We start from the raw sequence: 19,542 nt of genomic DNA on the forward strand, positions 1-19,542 counted from the left end.
TTAGGTTCACAGAGGGCATTTTTACTTATGTAGTAGGACACCGACCATAAGTTACATGTATGACAAAAAGGCCTAACCTTGACAAAACCTTGTCCACTGTGAGTGTTACTCATTGATTCAGTTAAAGAAGTTCTCTGAGATTTTAATACTGATGACCTATCCTCAGGAAGGGTTATAAGCATCTGATCAAAGGATATCTGACTCCCGTCAGTCCCATTGATCAGCTTTTTGAAGAGACCGCAGCCTCTTCCTAGGCCAGAGATGTCATGTTGATCACTCACATGGCCTAGGGGCAGCTCAATCCCAATTAATTGAATGAGGCTGAGATGCAATACCAAACACAGCTACTATACAATGGATGGAGCTGCACTTGGTAAACTGTGAGGAGGACCATTAGGTATGGGGGCTGGGTGTCGAACTTCCTATGACCCACCGATCAGAGATCGATGAACTATCCTGAGGATAGGTCATTAATATTAAACAGTCTAAAAACCCCTTTAAGAACAATACAAAAATTACACGCAAAGCTATTTTCATCATGCAATTGTCCTGGAGCATTTGTCCTTCTATAGTCCACAATGGGCGTGGAGACAATCCGTGGAGACAGTTTGTGTTTCTTGTCCACAGAGAGATGTACAGACCTCCTGTCTCTGCCAAGTGTTCTGAGCAGAGATCTTCCTCAATCCCAGGAGTCTCCTTTTGTCTTATATAGTTCAAGAAAAACATCACACAGCAGAATCTGTAAAATGAAAGTGAAAATATACGGCAAAAGAAAATATCTGGAAAATGAAAATATCTAGCAGAAAAAAATATCCCAAAAATGAAAATATCCAGCAAATTGCTGATTCATTCATTCATAATAATCTGCTATGTTCAGATCTAAAACCTCCAGATTAAATTAAACATTTAAGGACATCTGAAGTGACCAGACAGGTCTTCTTTTCTATCCCAAATCATATGTGTAAGAAATCGTGATCTACGATGCCATTTGCTTTGGTCCATACAAGGGAGACCTGTTTTAGTTGTGTTCGTTCCTGTTGACCTGAAATCGAAAGAACAAGGTCACCACTGGTGAATCCCATTTTCTGAATGACGAAATACTGTATCTGAAAAATGTATGGATGTATCATATGAGAAGTGATGGCAGATGTTCATTTTTTTATTACTTTTTCTGTAGGATATAAAGACAGCAGGAGTAATAACGCAAAAGACGTTGTCATAGGAGGGTGTAAACTTTGACTAGGCCTCTTATTTTCTGTCTAAACCCAATCCCTGTGGTTTTCCATTTTTTTTTTTTTTTTTTATTTCCACCACAGCCTGCATTACCTGTGGAATACTCATGTGCTCCCTGATGCTCTGTTCTGTCCCTGTCCTGTCAACCTCTGGGCAGACGGGGTTACGCGTGCCACTGCAGCCAATGACTGGCCTCGGCAGTGACATGTCCCCAAGCAGCAGTGATGTGCCACTTTGTGGACATATATCCGCTGAGACCAGTCATTGGCTGCAGCGATGCACGTGACCTCGTCTGTCTGGAAGCTGTAAGACCAATGAAGACAGCCATGGAGCTGGAATTGAACGGATGAGGTGGAAATTTAAAAAAACTCTTTAAAAGGGTTGTCCAATGGGGCAAAATATTTTTGAAAATGCTCAGAATGGGTTTAAAAAAAATTATTTATACTTATTGATCCCCTTCTGCTACCATTCCAATGCTCGCTGGGTCCATGCTGACCTTCCTGGCCACGTCTTGACAATAGGAAACGCCAATCACTGGGGTACACCACCGATATGGCCAGTGGCATCTCCTGGAATTTCTTGTATGTCAAGATGGGACCAGGAAGTTAAGACCAGCAATGACCCAGTAAGCACTAGTACGGGATTGGTGATATATATTTTTTTTAACCTTTGTCCCCTTGGACATCCCTTTTCTAAATTTACTGAAGGCCGTTAATAGATCTGATCTCTTACCTCATGGAACTACAGTTTACTGTACGTCATTGTATCCTGGGATTGGAATGTAACCTACAGAAGAAAAGATACCACCATAAAGATAAGCACATATTCATATTACATAGTGTAAGTGGTTTTCGAGTCAACTGTTCATGCAATACCTATACAAACTAATAGTGTGCATCCAGTAAAAAACAAGTATCTCTCTACGTGCTAGACACATCTGCCCAACGCTCTCCATCAACTGTTCATGTTCCCACTCTCTCCACTGACTTCCCATTAAGGCCGCTTTCATGCAGTCAGTGTTTGGTCAATGATTTCCATCAGTGATTGTGAGCCAAAACCAGGTGCGGCTCTTTCCCTTATACCTTATCTCTGTGTGGCCTTCGATTTTGGCTCACAATCAAACACTAACCAAAATCTGACTGTGTGAAAGTGGCCTTACCTGTGAATGAACTTTAAAGAGGTTGTTCCATTATACATGAGAGCATATCGTCAGGACCCACATCTATCTTTAGAACTGAGCCTGCAAAATGAAGAACGGTGCATCTCACATGCGCGGCCACCCTCCATTTATTTCTATGGGAGTGTTGAAAATGGCCGAGCAGTGCGCTCGGGTATTTTCGGAAGGTCCGCTGAAATTAATGGGAAGCTCACCGCGTAAGCATGGCCACAGCTCTATTCACTTCTATGGGGCTGTTGGAAATAGCCAAGCCAGCGTTTGGCTATCTTCAGCAGTCCTCTAGAAATGAATTGAGGGTGGCCTAGCATGCCCAGTCTTCACTTTGTGGGCTCCGTTTTAGAGATAGGTGTGGGTCCCACCTCTGGGACCTGTATCTATCAGACATTGGAGGCATATTCTAGTGATATTTTGCAATGTATGAGGTGACATAACCCATTTAAATAACTATGTTTTACCTTCACTTTCCTTCCCAACGTGTCCCTAGCCTACACCTCTACCCTCATCTCATCCACTCATATTCTCCTAATCATCCTCTCTACTGATTTACCCCTTTCCCCCTTCTCACCCCCTCCCACCCATCTATCGGTTTTCTTTCGGGCTGCTCCAATTCTCTGGAACACACTTGATATTTTTAAAAACGTAAAGGTGTTGTCTTTACTCCTGATTTCCGCTCTTCCAGGCGGCACCCTAGGCGCACTCTCTGAGCTGCAGGGGGCAGTTTTCTTGCTTTGATTGATGACACAGGGAAGTGGCGATGTAATCCCACTCCTTGCCTGTGCATGCGCGCTCCCGAGGCTTCACATGCCTTCAGCTAAGTGTGTTTTCTTCTCTTGTAGCTGCCTTTTCTTCTCTTGAACTGTTCCCAAGCTACTGCCATTGCTGGGAGCAGCTCAAGACAGCATATACAAGGTGGCCAAGATGGGAGTGAGCTAGTGCGCATGTGCGGCAATGCGCACGCGCATGCTCCCGCCACCCTGACCAGCAAACAGACCAGCACTTTACTACCTAGTGAGCAGATGCGGCCACCGCTGCTGGATTGCAGCGGTGGCCGTAACCCCTGACAGCGAGCATTCACTAAGGGACTACAAGATGATAATTATCCAGGAGAGGAGGCAGTATTACAACATAGACTATATTAGTAAGTTCTTCATCATAGCGTTATATTCAATATAAGTATCATTGTGCCAAGTGAGACAACCCCTTGTAGCAAGCCCTCTCCTCTTCACAAACACCTATCTGCCTTGTCTTATACCTTGTCCCTCCACCAGTAGCCAACAATAGCCACTCTTCCCCATTACCTACCATATCCTGCTTTTTCTGCATGTATTCTGTTGGAGTCTGCTCCCTCTACTGCTATACACTCACCTAAAGAATTATTAGGAACACCATACTAATACGGTGTTGGACCCCCTTTTGCCTTCAGAACTGCCTTAATTCTACGTGGCATTGATTCAACAAGGTGCTGATAGCATTCTTTAGAAATGTTGGCCCATATTGATAGGATAGCATCTTGCAGTTGATGGAGATTTGAGGGATGCACATCCAGGGCACGAAGCTCCCGTTCCACCACATCCCAAAGATGCTCTATTGGGTTGAGATCTGTCATGTTCAAGAAACCAATTTGAAATGATTCGAGCTTTGTGACATGGTGCATTATCCTGCTGGAGTAGCCATCAGAGGATGGGTACATGGTGGTCATGAAGGGATTTACATGGTCAGAAACAATGCTCAGGTAGCCCGTGGCATTTAAACGATGGCCAATTGGCACTAAGGGGACTAAAGTGTGCCCAGAAAACATCCCCCACACCATTACACCACCACTACCAGCCTGCACAGTGGTAACAAGGCATGATGGATACATGTTCTCATTCTGTTTACGCCAAAATCGGACTCTACCATTTGAATGTCTCAACAGAAATCGAGACTCATCAAACCAGGCAACATTTTTCCAGTCTTCAACAGTCCAATTTTGGTGAGCTCGTGCAAATTGTAGCCTCTTTTTTTCCTTTGTAGTGGAGATGAGTGGTACCCAGTGGGGTCTTCTGCTGTTGTAGCCCATCCGCCTCAAGGTTGTGCGTGTTGTGGCTTCACAAATGCTTTGCTGCAGACCTCGGTTGTAACGAGTGGTTATTTTAGTCAACGTTGCTCTTCTATCAGCTTGAATCAGTCGGCCCATTCTCCTCTGACCTCTAGCATCAACAAGGCATTGTCGCCCACAGGACGGCCGCATACTGGATGTTTTTCCCTTTTACACCATTCTTTGTAAACCCTAGAAATGGTTGTGTGTGAAAATCCCAGTAACTGAGCAGATTGTGAAATACTCCGAGCGGCCCGTCTGGCACCAACAACCATGCCACGCTCAGAATTGCTTAAATCACCTTTCTTTCCCATTCTGACATTCAGTTTGGAGTTCAGGAGATTGTCTTGACCAGGACCACAACCCTACAAGCATTGAAGCAACTGCCATGTGATTGGTTGACTAGATAATCGCATTAATGAGAAATAGAACAGGTGTTCCTATTAATTCTTTAGGTGAGTGTATATGTGCTATACAATTGTAATATCAGATTGGCGGGAGTACAAGTGCTGGCACCTCCGCCAATCAGCTGTCTGGAGAAGTGGCGGTGCTCACGTGAGTACTGCTCCCTCTTCAGAATTACACTGTGCGTAGTCTCGCTTACAGTGGCGGCGCAGTGTAATAACAAGTGCTGGGGGCCATTCAAGAGAATGGGGTGAGCAAGTGTAATTACACTGCCTGCTGAGACAAGAGACGATGCGCAGCGTAATTCTGAAGAGAAAGCAGTGCTCACATAAACGCCACCTACTCTTCAAACAGGTGATCGGCGGGGTTCCAGGACTCGGACCCCTGCCAATATAATATTGATGACCTATCCTGAGGATAGGTCATCAGTATAAAACCCCTGCACGACCCCTTTAAGGATGGCATGCTTTTTTCTTAAAATCAAAGGGAAAAATAATCCCTCATGAACTGGGATGGATTTTTTACGGTAATAGTTGTACTCTAAGGGATTGAACTTGGAAAATATAAAGAATGATTTGTGTACAAAATTGTGACCACTGGAGAAAGGGGTTTAGGAGAAAACCCTTTTGTGCTGTGTGGGGGACACAGCACAAAAAGGTTTTCTCCTAAACCCCTTTCAATGAACCTTGGGCCATTTTTCCCACTGACTCATTTGCTAAAAGTTGTTCCTTTTAAAGGGTACAGTCCTGACCAAGTTTTCACCCCCAGTAGAAGAGGGGATGATCCCAACTGGCCCCCTCTTGCCCTGGGCACCATAGCAGTCGCATGGTCTCCCGCTATGGTAGTTTCGCCCCTGTGTTCAGGACAGATGAGTTTAACCATAGAGAGTGGAGGGACTGTACAACCAGAGAGGGTAAGAAAGACGGACAAAGACAAGGACAAACACCCAAAAACACAAAAATGTGATATATTTATAGAATGCAGACACACGGACATGGTGATACATAGAAGAAAAGACAAACATATACAGAAACCAAAACATGGAGGTATACAGTTACATGTACATACAGAAGTGACATACACACAGGCATGTACGGAACGCGGTAACAGCATTGGGAGACTGTTCTCACGACCAATGAAACAGAGTAAAGACAAGGCCGTAACATCTTAAGTCGATGCAGGAATATGCAGGAGAGATCTAGTTGTCTTGAATACACCTTGTCTCGGTGTGGAGGAGGGTTCAGGCTCGCAGCTGTAGCAGTTTTTGCATTTTTCACGTCCTGGCCTCTATAGAACAGTCTACAGATAAGAATCGGACATGTCCTATCTTTTTCCGTGTGCCGCGGAACGGACATATGGATGTGGATGGCACACGGTGCTGTACAAGCCCTTGGCTATTTTTGTCAATCCCATAGAGATGAATGGAGCGGCAATGCGCATGCTCCACCTGATGCTCCATTCATGTCTGGGTTCCTCTCAGGGTACGGGCCCCCCGTTCTTGTAATCAATGGGGATAGGGGATAACTTGATAACCCCTTTAATGTAGTCTAAAACATATCTCCACCTGCTGCCATGACCTTACCTACCTCAGAGGGGATTTCGTCAGTCGCACTCGATTATGGCCTCATTTGCTACATATAAAAGTTAAAATGTCCCAACATGGGACATTCAGTTGGGTTTCATTAAGTTGCCCACATTTGTTCACATTTTGCAGCGCGTTGGTACAGGCCTGCTGCAAAATCAAGCTCTTTGGACAATGTGCATGAGGAGGATTATCAGACATTTACAAGTCCCTGTATACAGCCTGTGAGTCCCGTATTTCATGGATCATATAGGGAAGTTGCGTCTTTCGTTGGCCAGGTTCTTTACAGCATTCCTCAGTGCACACCCCTGATCACAGAGGACTGCTGACTCAGACACAGCGTAGATACTTTCCCCTAGTATAAGCTCCCCCTCCATAGAATCTGTCTCACTGTCTTCCCCAAGATCCCCCTCTTCTTCCATGAGTAATTGTGAGTCACAGGAGACCAGTGAGGAGGTGGAGTGATTAGTGATGGACCCCTCTCTGCTTACGGAAACTAACGAAAAAGGCAAACATGAGAATATGTGACGCCAAGGACAGGAGACGGATAAGAAGTGACAGTCATCTACAAAACAGGAACAGAAAATCCACTGTGAGTCCTTGTGTAGAGGAAGGGTTAGTAGTACATCAACAGTGTAGACGAAACAAGCATCTGCAAGTACATGGCCTTAGGCCTCTTTCACACTTGCGTTGTCCGGATCCGGCGTGTACTCCACTTGCCGGATTTACACGCCGGATCCGGAAAAACGCAAGTGAACTGAAAGCATTTGAAGATGGATCCGTCTTCAAAATGCTTTCAGTGTTACTATGGCAGCCAGGACGCTATTAAAGTCCTGGTTGCCATAGTAGTAGTGGGGAGCGGTATACTTACAGTCCGCGCGGCTCCCGGGGCGCTCCAGAATGACGTCAGAGCGCCCCATGAGCATGGATGACGTGCCATGCGATCACGTGATCCATGCGCCTGGGGCGCCCTGACATCACTCTGGAGCGCCCCGGGAGCCGCACGGATGGTAAGTATGCTGCTCCCCCGCTACACTTTACCATGGCTGCCAGGACTTTAGCGTCCCGGCAGCCATGGTAACCATTCAGAAAAAGCTAAACGTCGGATCCGGCAATGCGCCGAAACGACGTTTAGCTTAAGGCCGGATCCGGATCAATGCCTTTCAATGGGCATTAATTCCGGATCCGGCCTTGCGGCAAGTGTTCAGGATTTTTAGCCGGAGCAAAAAGCGCAGCATGCTGCGGTATTTTCTCCGGCCAAAAAACGTTCCGGTCCGGAACTGAAGACATCCTGATGCATCCTGAACGGATTTCTCTCCATTCAGAATGCATTAGGATAAAACTGATCAGGATTCTTCTGGCATAGAGCCCCGACGACGGAACTCTATGCCGGAAAAGAACAACGCAGGTGTGAAAGAGCCCTTAGGGTACTTTCACACTAGCGTTTTTCTTTTCTGGCACCGAGTTCCGTCAAAAGGACTCAATACCGGGAAAGAACTGATCAGGCATATCCTCATGCATTCTGAATAGAGAGCAATCAGTTCAGGATGCATCAGGATGTCTTCAGTTCAGTCATTTTGACTGATCAGGCAAAAGATAAAACCGCAGCATGCTACGGTTTTATCTCCGGCGAAGACTTGCCTGAATTTTTTTACCATAGGAAAAGGTGCATTCAAAATACCGGAATGCCGGATCCGTCTTTCCGTTCTGCGCATGCCACTCACACCATCTTGCATTGATCACCTTTGCTTACCAGAGCTGGCTACCGGAAGCACTGCTTACCTGCTGAGATGACCACCACCTCCACCATAGATCAAAGGCCAGCAATGGTGGTCAACTCAATTTGAGCCCAGGCAAAGTGAGTATAGAACTGCTTATAACAGACTATGGCAGTGGATTCACCGAAGTTATGAAGAGGTGCAGGCCTCTATATAACTTCAGTGCATCCAGCGCCAGTTCTAAATGTAAGACAGCTTCTGAATGGTCTTACATTTAGACATTTTCTACACCTAAAACAGGCGTAGAAAATGGTAACTGAGACGGGCCTGCCGACCCGCCCACGCCAGGCCCACCTATTTAGACCTGGCGTGAGTGGGGCGAAGTCGCAGACAGCCGTTGCGCTGATATCTGCGCCTGAAATACGCCTAATTTAGGCTTATATCCACATAGTAAATGACCCCCTATATGAATAATACATGGTTGGTGGCTGGGTAGATGAGAAGGATACGAGGGAAGTTTAGAGAAAGGAATAAAATTATAACTAATAAAGTATAGGTCGCTAAACAACCGCAGTGTAACAATAACTGCAGCAGATTTACTAATCAAACTGAGGCCAGAATTTGGCGCACATGCTGTAGTTTAGACACTCGCTTGAAAAAGGGCTTAAAGGGCTTCTGTCACCCCACTAAAGTGATTTTTTTTTTTTTTGGGCTAGTGAAATTAGTTATATTGCGATATATGACAATATAATTGTGTTACTTACTTTGATCCAGCAGTTTCTGCAAAAAACGAAGTTTTATAATATGTAAATTCGGTCTCTACCAGCAAGTAGGGCGGCTACTTGCTGGTAGCTGCTGCAGAAATCCGCCCCCTCGTCATGTTGATTGACAGGGCCAGCCGGGATCTCCTCCTCTGGCCAGCCCTGTCGGCATTTCAAAAATCGCGCGCCTGTGTTGATTCGGCGCAGGCGCTCTGAGATGAGGAGGCTCGTCTCCTCAGAACTCCCTCAGTGCGCCTGCGCCGATGACATCACCGAAATAGAAGACGTCATCGGCGCAGGCGCACTGAGGGAGTGCTGAGCCTCCTCATCTCAGAGCGCCTGCGCCGAATCAACACAGGCGCGCGATTTTTGAAATGCCGACAGGGCTGGCCGGAGGAGGAGATCGCGGCTGGCCCTGTCAATCAACACGACGAGGGGGCGGATTTCTGCAGCAGCTACCAGCAAGTAGCCGCCCTACTTGCTGGTAGAGACCGAATTTACATATTATAAAACTTTGTTTTTTGCAGAAACTGCTGGATCAAAGTAAGTGACAGAATTATATTGTCATATATCACAATATAACTAATTTCACTAGCCCAAAAAAAAAAAATCACTTTAGTGGGGTGACAGAAGCCCTTTAATGGCACCATAATAATATTATATGTGCCAAATGTCGTGTCTTTATGCTGCCTAAGTGCACACTGTCTACATTTTAGACTATATTAGGCTGGTTTGACATCACTGTTTCTTTTTCCGTTCTTCTGATCCGATAGAAGAGCAAAAAATAACAGGTTCCTGTAAAAAACAACCAAAAAAAACGGATCTTGTGCATCCATTATGCGCATTTGGCATCCGTTTGAGCCATTTCCATCTGAAATTAATGTTTTTAAGATGGGAAAAAAGTCCTGCAAGTAGTACTTTTTCCCATCCTAAAAAAAATGGATCTCAGACTGAAATGGCTCAAAAAGATGCCAAATGTGCATAATGGATGCACAAGATCAGTTTTTTTTCTCTTCTTCTGACGGATTAGAAGAACGGAAAAACAAACAGTGATCTGAAAACCTGCTCCGCTTTTACATGCAGGGCAGCAGTTGCTATAGCTATCCAGCAGGTGGCACCATAGCACTTCTATTGCACCTCAGCATTACGGCCACTTTTTCACACTGGAAAAAAAAATCCACGATTTTCCCATAGACTACAATACTAAACTATTTCTATCTGTGATATTGTAGATCTAATAATTTCATGTGCAAACCAGCTGAGGGGGGAATTAAATTTGAAAAACGTTTTTAAAACTATTAAAAAAACTAAAATAATGACAAAAATCTAATCTCCCACTTTTCCTATTCTACAAATAAGCCCTTAGTGACCCCTAATACACGGCTGTCCCTAAGGGGCCCGATGTGAGTGTTGCACGAGTCTCCCGGGCAGCAGTGAGTGGGAGCTTGGCTCTCGCATGAACGCCACACTCCTGCTGTAATGTCCCAGATGGGCAGAAGCGCTGGTCTTGACCATTAATCTTTTAGATGCCGCAGGAATAGCGGTCTCCCTCCATCTGCCATTAGAACCCCATGAATGAGATCTCCCATTTAGTGTCATGCACCCCTAAATAATACCAATAAAAGTTGTCCTGCAAAAATCAACTCCTAACACTGCTCCGTAGAAATAAAAAAAAAAAGTTATGGGTCTTGGGATGCGGCAATGCAAATACTTAGGAGCTTACTGCATATTGTTTATGCATTGAACGCAATAATAGAACACACAGTACATAATTAGCTAAGGAGCTCCCCCTCAGGCCTCTACATATATGCCGGTCTAAATATAAACCAGCTCCCTTGCTGGCGTAGATTTAGATAATTTTCTACTTGTAAAACAGGCGTAAATAATGAGTAATGAGACGGGCTGGCATTGCCGCCCCCTTCTCCGCCCAAGCCACATCCACTTTTTTAGAACTGGCGTACGTGGCTCGGATGGGGAAGAAGACACCGATTTGGCCGCAAATCCCCAAACAAATCTGCAACAGTTATATGCCAAATATTGGCGTATATCTATTCATAAATGACCCCCTATGTCTATTCAGCAGATTAAAGCTCTATATAAAAAATTGAGATGTCACTAAACTAACTAAATGAATCAACACATGGAGCAAAAATAATAAGACTGGCATTACACAGTCTTACATAGCGTTATGCCAGTCTTAGTACAAAGTCCATAGGTACACCTATGAGCTGGCGAAGATTTTATTTATCATTTATGCAGAAGCCACACCCTTTGTGCTAAGCTCCACCCAATTTTGAAAAGAGACGAATGCACCATAGTTTTCACACTACAATAGTGGTGTAAAACACTTCATGCATGTGCCCCAGTGTCTGACCTATAGAAGATATGGTATAAAAGGTAGACATTCACTATAAGACCCACAAAAAGATGCAAACAAAGCCTCATAGACATCATGTGCCCATGTTCTTATGATCTTACTACTTCTCTTGGCGTTCTTCAGGCATAGAACTCCTGCAATCAAAGTGATCAGTCCTAGTCCAAAGACTACAGCCGAAACACTGATCTTCACGATCTGAACGGAGGTCAGACCAGCTTCTGTGTGAATAAGGAATAAGTGTCAAACTAATACTCATTTTACTTCAGAGAGACAGTGAATATAACAGTAAAAAGAACAGAAAAAGTACATGTGAAAAAAAACTGTAAAAAGAACAGAAAAAGTACATGTGAAAAAAAATAAACAGTAAAAAGAACAGAAAAAGTTAAAAGAACAGAAAAAGTACATGTGTAGAAAAACTGTAAAAAGAACAGAAAAAGTACATGTGGAAAAAAAACTGTAAAAAGAACAGAAAAAGTACATGTGAAAAAAACTGTAAAAAGAACAGAAAAGGTACATGTAGTTCACGTAGCATTCTGATTAGCCCCTTAGGCTAGGTCTACATGGTGACTTGTGGCAGCGCTGATTGCAATGTATAAGAGTGTGATTGTGCAGAAATCTAGCAGGTTTGGATTGCTGCCACCAGTCCTGTTGCAGACACCAAAACTTGCAAGTTGCTACACAACCACATTAAGGCTAGGTCTACACGACGACATGTGTCGCGCACTAGGGCACAACTACATTTGTTGCGGGACATTTTGTTGCAGCAATGTTGCGCAGCAATTTTTATAATTATAGTCTATGGTGTCCCAATGCGACAAGCTGCGACGCGACAGTCGCAGAAAAATCCATCTCAAATGGATTTTTTGCGACTGTCGCGTCACAGTCGCAGCATGTCGCAAGTCACGGCGCAACACCATAGACTATCATTATAAAAAAATGTCGCGCGACATTGGTGCAACAAATGTCGGCATGTAGACCTAGCCTTAGGCCTCTCACACACACGACCATATCTGTTTTGCTGTCCACAACCTGCAGATCTTCAAAACACGGATAATGGCCATGTGCAACCCGCACTTTCTCGTTCTGCAGGTCCTGCACCATTGTAGAAATACCTATTCTTGTTTACCCTATAGACAAGAATAGGACATGTTCTATTTTTTTTTGCGGAGCCGAGGAAGGGAACATACGTACACCTTGTGCTGTCCGCATCTTTTGTGGCCCATAGAAATTGATGGGTCTGCATACTATATGCAAAAAATGTGGATCAGATGTAGACAAAATATACGGTCATGTGCTATCAACTATCATTAGTTGAGATGTAGTAGCGCAATATTGCAATCTTATGTCACGTACGCACAAGTCGCTGTGTAGCCTTTCCTTAAAACTGACAAGCCGTCTGTTAGGCCCTACTGCGAACAGGGCTGTAAGAGTGAGACTACACATGGCAGATATTTTCCACTATGGAATTTACTGAAAATTGGGCATGCTTTGTAAATCCATGATCTTAATACTGCACAGATTTTTTTACGCTGTAAGTACTAAAAGCTTCAACCACATGAATTGTTGTGGATTTTCCTACCAAATCTGCAGTGAAAATCTGTAACAATTTCACCACATCTCAACTCACCCTATAATATTTTTCCAAAAGAAAATATAAGGTGCCAGCAGATTAACATAAAACATCTGAGTGTAAAAAATAGGTTTTATCTTACTGTAAGATAAAAATGTATATGAAAACAAAACTAAACTAAAAAAAAAACTCTCGTGCCTTGGTTTAATTTCAGTTTTTTTGTCTCATAATTTTTTTAATTTTTTAATAGACTGTCCCAGTACACTTGTTTGTCCAATATACTAAATTGGATTAATGATGAACTGAATAATTGCTTATACTACATGTTGCGCCCCCTGCATTTTTTGTAAAAGTACTTCTATTTTTTTACAGTATCAATTTTGGAGTTCGAAAGGCAAGATGCCGAGGTTGAAGAAAAATTTCTCGATCCTACATGCTTTCCAGTTAAAGAAGATGGAATGAATAAGATACTGAAATACATTAAAAGAAAGTTCGGACAGATATGACAGCTCCCTGTGGGACTTAGTCTGCCTCCAACTTACTCCATGTTTTCATCATTGGTTCATCTAGGCTTGGATGTTCTACGAAGCAAGTATAGTTATCTTCAGGAAGGGAGCCCCTCAAATCTAGTTTCGTAAAGACCTGGTAGGTCCAGTCCCCAGATCGTACAGCCTGAGTTTCATTCCTAAGCACAGTGTTTTCATTTTTAATCCAAGTAACAACAATGTTTTGAGGGTAAAAGCCCCAGACATGGCAGATTAGTACCGGGAGAGCTTCCCCAGCAAACTGCTCAGGAAAAAATAATTCCATAGATGGTTTCACTGCAGAGAAATAAAATAGTATGTATTAGATAGATTCAAAAAGAATGGACAGTCAGATATGAAAATTGTCCTACTCATTCAGATCAATATACATGTTTATATGGAGCAGTATTATAGTAGTTATATTCTTGTACATAGCAGGCAGTATTATAGTAGTTATATTCTGGTACATAGGAGGCAGTATTATAGTAGTTATATTCTTGTACATAGGAGGCAGTATTATAGTAGTTATATTCTTGTACATAGGAGCAGTATTCTATGTACAAAAATATAACTACTATAATACTGCTCCTATGTACAAGAATATAACTATTATAATACTGCTCCTATGTACCAGAATATAACTACTATAATACTGCCCCCTATGTACAAGAATATAACTACTATAATACTGCCCCCTATGTACAAGAATATAACTACTATAATACTGCCTCCTATGTACCAGAATATAACTACTATAATACTGCCTGCTATGCACAAGAATATAACTACTATAATACTGCCCCCTATGTACAAGAATATAACTACAATAATACTGCCCCCTATGTACAAGAATATAACTACTATAATACTGCCCCCTATGTACAAGAATATAACTACTATAATACTGCTCCAATGTACAAGAATATAACTACTATAATACTGCTCCTATGTACAAGAATATAACTACTATAATACTGCTCCTATGTACAAGAATATAACTACTATAATACTGCTCCTATGTACAAGAATATAACTATTATAATACTGCTCCTATGTACCAGAATATAACTACTATAATACTGCCTCCTATGTACAAGAATATAACTACTATAATACTGCCTGCTATAGACAAGAATATAACTACAATAATACTGCCCCCTATGTACAAGAATATAACTACTATAATACTGCCCCCTATGTACAAGAATATAACTGCTATAATACTGCCTCCTATGTACCAGAATATAACTACTATAATACTGCCTGCTATGCACAAGAATATAACTACTATAATACTGCCCCCTATGTACAAGAATATAACTACAATAATACTGCCCCCTATGTACAAGAATATAACTACTATAATACTGCCCCCTATGTACAAGAATATAACTACTATAATACTGCTCCTATGTACAAGAATATAACTACTATAATACTGCTCCTATGTACAAGAATATAGCTACTATAATACTGCCTCCTATGTACAAGAATATACAGTCAGGTCCATAAATATTGGGACATCGACACAATTCAAACATGTTTGTCTCTATACACCACCACAATGGATTTGAAATGAAACGAACAAGATGTGCTTTACCTGCAGACTGTCAGCTTTAATTTGAGGGTATTTACATCCAAATCAGGTGAACGGTGCAGGAATTACAACAGTTACATATGTGCCTCCCACTTGTTAAGGAACCAAAAGTAATAGGACAATTGGCTTCTCAGCTGCTCCATGGCCGGTGTGTGTTATTCCCTCATTATCCCAATTACAATGAGCAGATAAAAGGTCCAGAGTTAATTTCCAGTCTGCTGTTTGCATTTGGAATCTGTTGAACTTTCAAGATGAGATCCAAAGAGCAGTTACTATCAGTGAAGCAAGCCATCATTAGGCTGAAAAAACAAAACAAAACCCATCAGAGAGATAGCAAAAACATTAGGCGCGGCCAAAACAACTGTTTGGAAAATTCTTAAAAAGAAGTAATGCACCGGTGAGCTCAGCAACACTATAAGACCTGGAAGACCACGGAAAACAACTGTGGTAGATGACCGAATAATTCTTTCCCTGGTGAAGAAAACACCCTTCACAACAGTTGGCCAGAGCAAGAACCTCTCCAGGAGGTAGGTGTATGTGTGTCAAAGTCAACAATCAAGAGAAGACTTCACCAGAGTGAATACAGAGGGTTCACCACAAGATGTAAACCATTGGTGAGCCTCAAAAACAGGAAGGCCAGATTAGAGTTTGCCAAACGACATCTAAAAAAGCCTTCACAGTTCTGGAACAACATCCTATAGACAGATGAGACCAAGATCAACTTGTACCAGAGTGATGGGAAGAGAAGAGTATGGAGAAGGAAAGGAGCTGCTCATGATCCTAAGCATACCGCCCCATTAGTGAAGCATGGTGGTGGTAGTGTCATGGCGTGGGCATGTATGGCTGCCAATGGAACTGGTTCTCTTGTATTTATGGATGATGTGACTGCTGACAAAAGCAGCAGGATGAATTCTGAAGTGTTTCAGGCAATATTATCTGCTCATATTCAGCCAAATGCTTCAGAACTCATTGGACGGCGCTTCACAGTGTTGATGGACAATGACCCAAAGTATACTGCAAAAGCAACCTAAGAGTTTTTTAAGGGAAAGAAGTGGATTGTTATGCAATGGCCGAGTCAATCACCGGACCTGAATCCGATTGAGCATTTCACTTGCTGAAGACAAAACTGAAGGGAAAATACCTGAGGAACAAGCAGGAACTGAGGACAGTTGCAGTAGAGGCCGGGCAGAGCATCACCAGGGATGAAACCCAGCGTCTGGTGATGTCTATGCGTTCCAGACTTCAGGCTGTAATTGACTGCAAAGGATTTGCAACCAAATATTAAAAAGTGAAAGTTTGATTTATGATTATTATTCTGTCCCATTACTTTTGGTTCCTTAACAAGTGGGAGGCACATATGCAAACTGCTGTAACTCCTGCACCGTTCACCTGATTTGGATGTAAATAGCCTAAAATTACAGCTGACAGTCTGCAGGTAAAGCACATCTTGTTTGTTTCATTTCAAATCCTTTGCGGTGGTGTATAGAGCCAAAAAAAATATAATTGTGTCCATGTCCCAATATTTATGGACCTGACTGTAACTACTTTAATACTGCTCCTATGTACAAGAATATAACTACTTTAATACTGCCTCTATGTACAAGAATATAACTACTATAATACTGCCTGCTATGTACAAGAATATAACTACTATAATACTGCTCCTATGTACAAGAATATAACTACTATAATACTGCTCCTATGTACAGGAATATAACTACTATAATACTGCTCCTATGTACAAGAATATAACTACTATAATACTGCTCCTATGTACAAGAATATAACTACTATAATACTGCCTCCTATGTACAAGAATATAACTACTATAATACTGCCTCCTATGTACAAGAATATAACTACTATAATACTGCTCCTATGTACAAGGATATAACTACTATAATACTGCTCCTATGTACAAGAATATAACTACTATAATTCTGCTCCTATGTACAAGAATATAACTACTATAATACTGCCTCCTATGTACAAGACTATAACTACTATAATACTGCTCCTATGTACAGGAATATAACTACTATAATACTGCCTCCTATGTACAAGAATTTAAATACTATAATACTGCTCCTATGTACAAGAATATAACTACTATAATACTGCCTCCTATGTACAAGAATATAACTACTATAATACTGCTCCTATGTACAAGAATATAACTACTATACTACTGCTCCTATGTACAGGAATATAACTACTATAATACTGCTCCTATGTACAGGAATATAACTACTATAATACTGCCTCCTATGTACAAGAATATAACTACTATAATACTGCTCCTATGTACGAGAATATAACTACTATAATACTGCCTCCTATGTACAAGAATATAACTACTATAATACTGCCTCCTATGTACAAGAATATAACTACTATAATACTGCTCCTATGTACAAGGATATAACTACTATAATACTGCCTCCTATGTACAAGAATATAGCTACTATAATACTGCCTCCTATGTACAAGAATATAACTACTATAATACTGCTCCTATGTACAAGAATATAACTACTATAATACTGCCTTCTATGTACAAGAATATAACTACTATAATACTGCCTCCTATGTACAAGAATATAACTACTATAATACTGCCTCCTATGTACAAGAATATAACTACTATAATACTGCTCCTATGTACAAGAATATTACTACTATAATACTGCTCCTATATACAAGAATATAACTGCTATAATACTGCTCCTATATACAAGAATATAACTACTATAATACTGCTCCTATGTACAAGAATATAACTACTATAATACTGCTCCTATGTACAAGAATATAACTACTATAATACTGCCCCTATGTACAAGAATATAACTACTATAATACTGCTCCTATGTACAGGAATATAACTACTATAATACTGCTCCTATGTACAGGAATATAACTACTATAATACTGCTCCTATGTACAAGAATATAACTACTATAATACTGCCTCCTATGTACAAGAATATAACTACTATAATACTGCTCCTATGTACAAGAATATAGCTACTATAATACTGCCTCCTATGTACAAGAATATAACTACTATAATACTGCTCCTATGTACAGGAATATAACTACTATAATACTGCTCCTATGTACAAGAATATAACTACTATAATACTGCCTCCTATGTACAAGAATATAGCTACTATAATACTGCCTCCTATGTACAAGAATATAACTACTATAATACTGCCCCCTATGTACCTCATAGGCAAAAAAGCTATTTATATGTGTCCCGTAAAGCTATAGCTTGTCACTTTTCACCACAGCCCTTCTGCTGACATATTGTAACTCACCTCTTCTTTCCACGGTATCGTTCCAGAATGTCTTTTTTTCATCTTTGCATCTTTTCTCTTCGGATGTCACATAATTTAACATGTCTGGTTTAGTGTTGAATTCTGTAGTAAATTTCTTCACTACTTCGTTCATTTGGGGAATAGATTGATAAGGGAAAAACATTTTCTCATGGTTGTCATACCCCAGTACAGGCTGATGATTAAATGCAATTCGAAAATAAAATGTAATATTTCCTTGCTTATCATCTCCGTATGTGCACAATGTAATCTCCTCCATGACGTACCCTGCAAAAAATAAATATTTGTTTTAAAAAAAATCATCATTCATAGAACAGGCACAAACATTATTCACAAACACCAGTATTTCCACTACTACTACTGTGGTTTTTAACGTTCATGTTACTGTGTCCTTTAGGTGGCGCGCAGAAGGCGGATGGAAAAATATAATTCTCGACTGGTAAGTCAAAGGTTATGCTACTAATGAAACACTTATGAAAAGTGACGTGTTCCAACGTTAACAAATACTAATGAGTAAATCAAATAAAATATTAAGTAAATTCCAAAGCAGCGACAGTCATGTCTTGTTATCTGTAAAGCATGCGCTGTACCTGTTGCGGGGAGAGATATGGCGCTGCACACCAGCAGCAGTCCAGCTAAAGACCCTCTCATCTCTGCAGTCCAGTCCGATATGCTAGCGTTAGCCGACATCCACAACACAGAAAATCTGTCCTACATTCGTCAGCAAATAAGAAATCAGAATTAAGATGACATCAGTTGTTGCCGAGTAGAACCTCATTCACGGCTGCACGGTACTTTTTGGTTTGGGTGTCAAAGTGAAACAGAGAAGTTCATAAGCTGCAGCTGCAAGAAGTAAGGGAGTGCAGTCCTGATATGTTCATGTTCTATTTCACAAGACAACAGGAGGAAAGAAAGCAGGAGGAAAACGTACAACACTCTATCGGACTGTTTCCAATGGACTGGGAACAACTTTTTACTGTATTTTTTGTATTGGTCATTATACATTTGTACACTTCTATTGTGCCCCTCCCCCTTAGATGTATCTTCTCAAGAGTAAATAAATGTAAGTCTCTGTTCACACTGGGGGTCATTTATTAGCCTGAGATACGCCTATATTAGGCATCTTTCAGGCGCAGATTGCGGCGCAATGATTAGTTGCTCCACAATCTGTGACTGTTCCC

At 41.5% G+C, this 19,542-nt stretch overlaps 1 protein-coding gene across 2 annotated transcripts; it reads right to left on the reverse strand.

Annotated features, from left to right (window-relative positions):
* LOC122946740 (HLA class II histocompatibility antigen, DM beta chain) lies at nucleotides 1–19,087 on the reverse strand. Of its 2 annotated transcripts, XM_044306529.1 has the most exons (6): nucleotides 18,952–19,087; nucleotides 18,344–18,628; nucleotides 13,443–13,721; nucleotides 11,432–11,548; nucleotides 1,966–2,019; nucleotides 1–1,042 (listed from the first exon to the last, which is right to left on the reverse strand). In XM_044306529.1, the coding sequence occupies exons 1-5, from the start codon at nucleotides 19,049–19,051 to the stop codon at nucleotides 1,982–1,984; spliced, it is 819 nt and encodes a 272-aa protein (XP_044162464.1). In that variant the 5' UTR covers nucleotides 19,052–19,087; the 3' UTR covers nucleotides 1–1,042; nucleotides 1,966–1,981. The 2 variants fall into 2 exon arrangements, with proteins under 2 accessions (XP_044162464.1, XP_044162462.1); XM_044306527.1 differs by lacking the exons at nucleotides 1–1,042; nucleotides 1,966–2,019 and adding an exon at nucleotides 5,846–7,039.
* Nucleotides 19,088–19,542: the final 455 nt, after the last annotated feature.

Source organism: Bufo gargarizans, chromosome 9 (genome assembly GCF_014858855.1).
Source record: "Bufo gargarizans isolate SCDJY-AF-19 chromosome 9, ASM1485885v1, whole genome shotgun sequence".
In the NCBI taxonomy this organism is placed as follows: domain Eukaryota; kingdom Metazoa; phylum Chordata; class Amphibia; order Anura; family Bufonidae; genus Bufo; species Bufo gargarizans.

Coding starts and splice junctions, on each gene's coding strand:
- LOC122946740 (XM_044306527.1), bottom strand. CDS start 19,051: ATGTCGGCTAACGCTAGCATATCGGACTGGACTGCAGAGATGAGAGGG. Junction 11,549..13,442: donor ACCAATGATGAAAACATGGA/GTAAGTTGGAGG, acceptor TTATTCACACAG/AAGCTGGTCTGACCTCCGTT. Junction 7,040..11,431: donor GAAGAACGCCAAGAGAAGTA/GTAAGATCATAA, acceptor CCTGTTTTGTAG/ATGACTGTCACTTCTTATCC.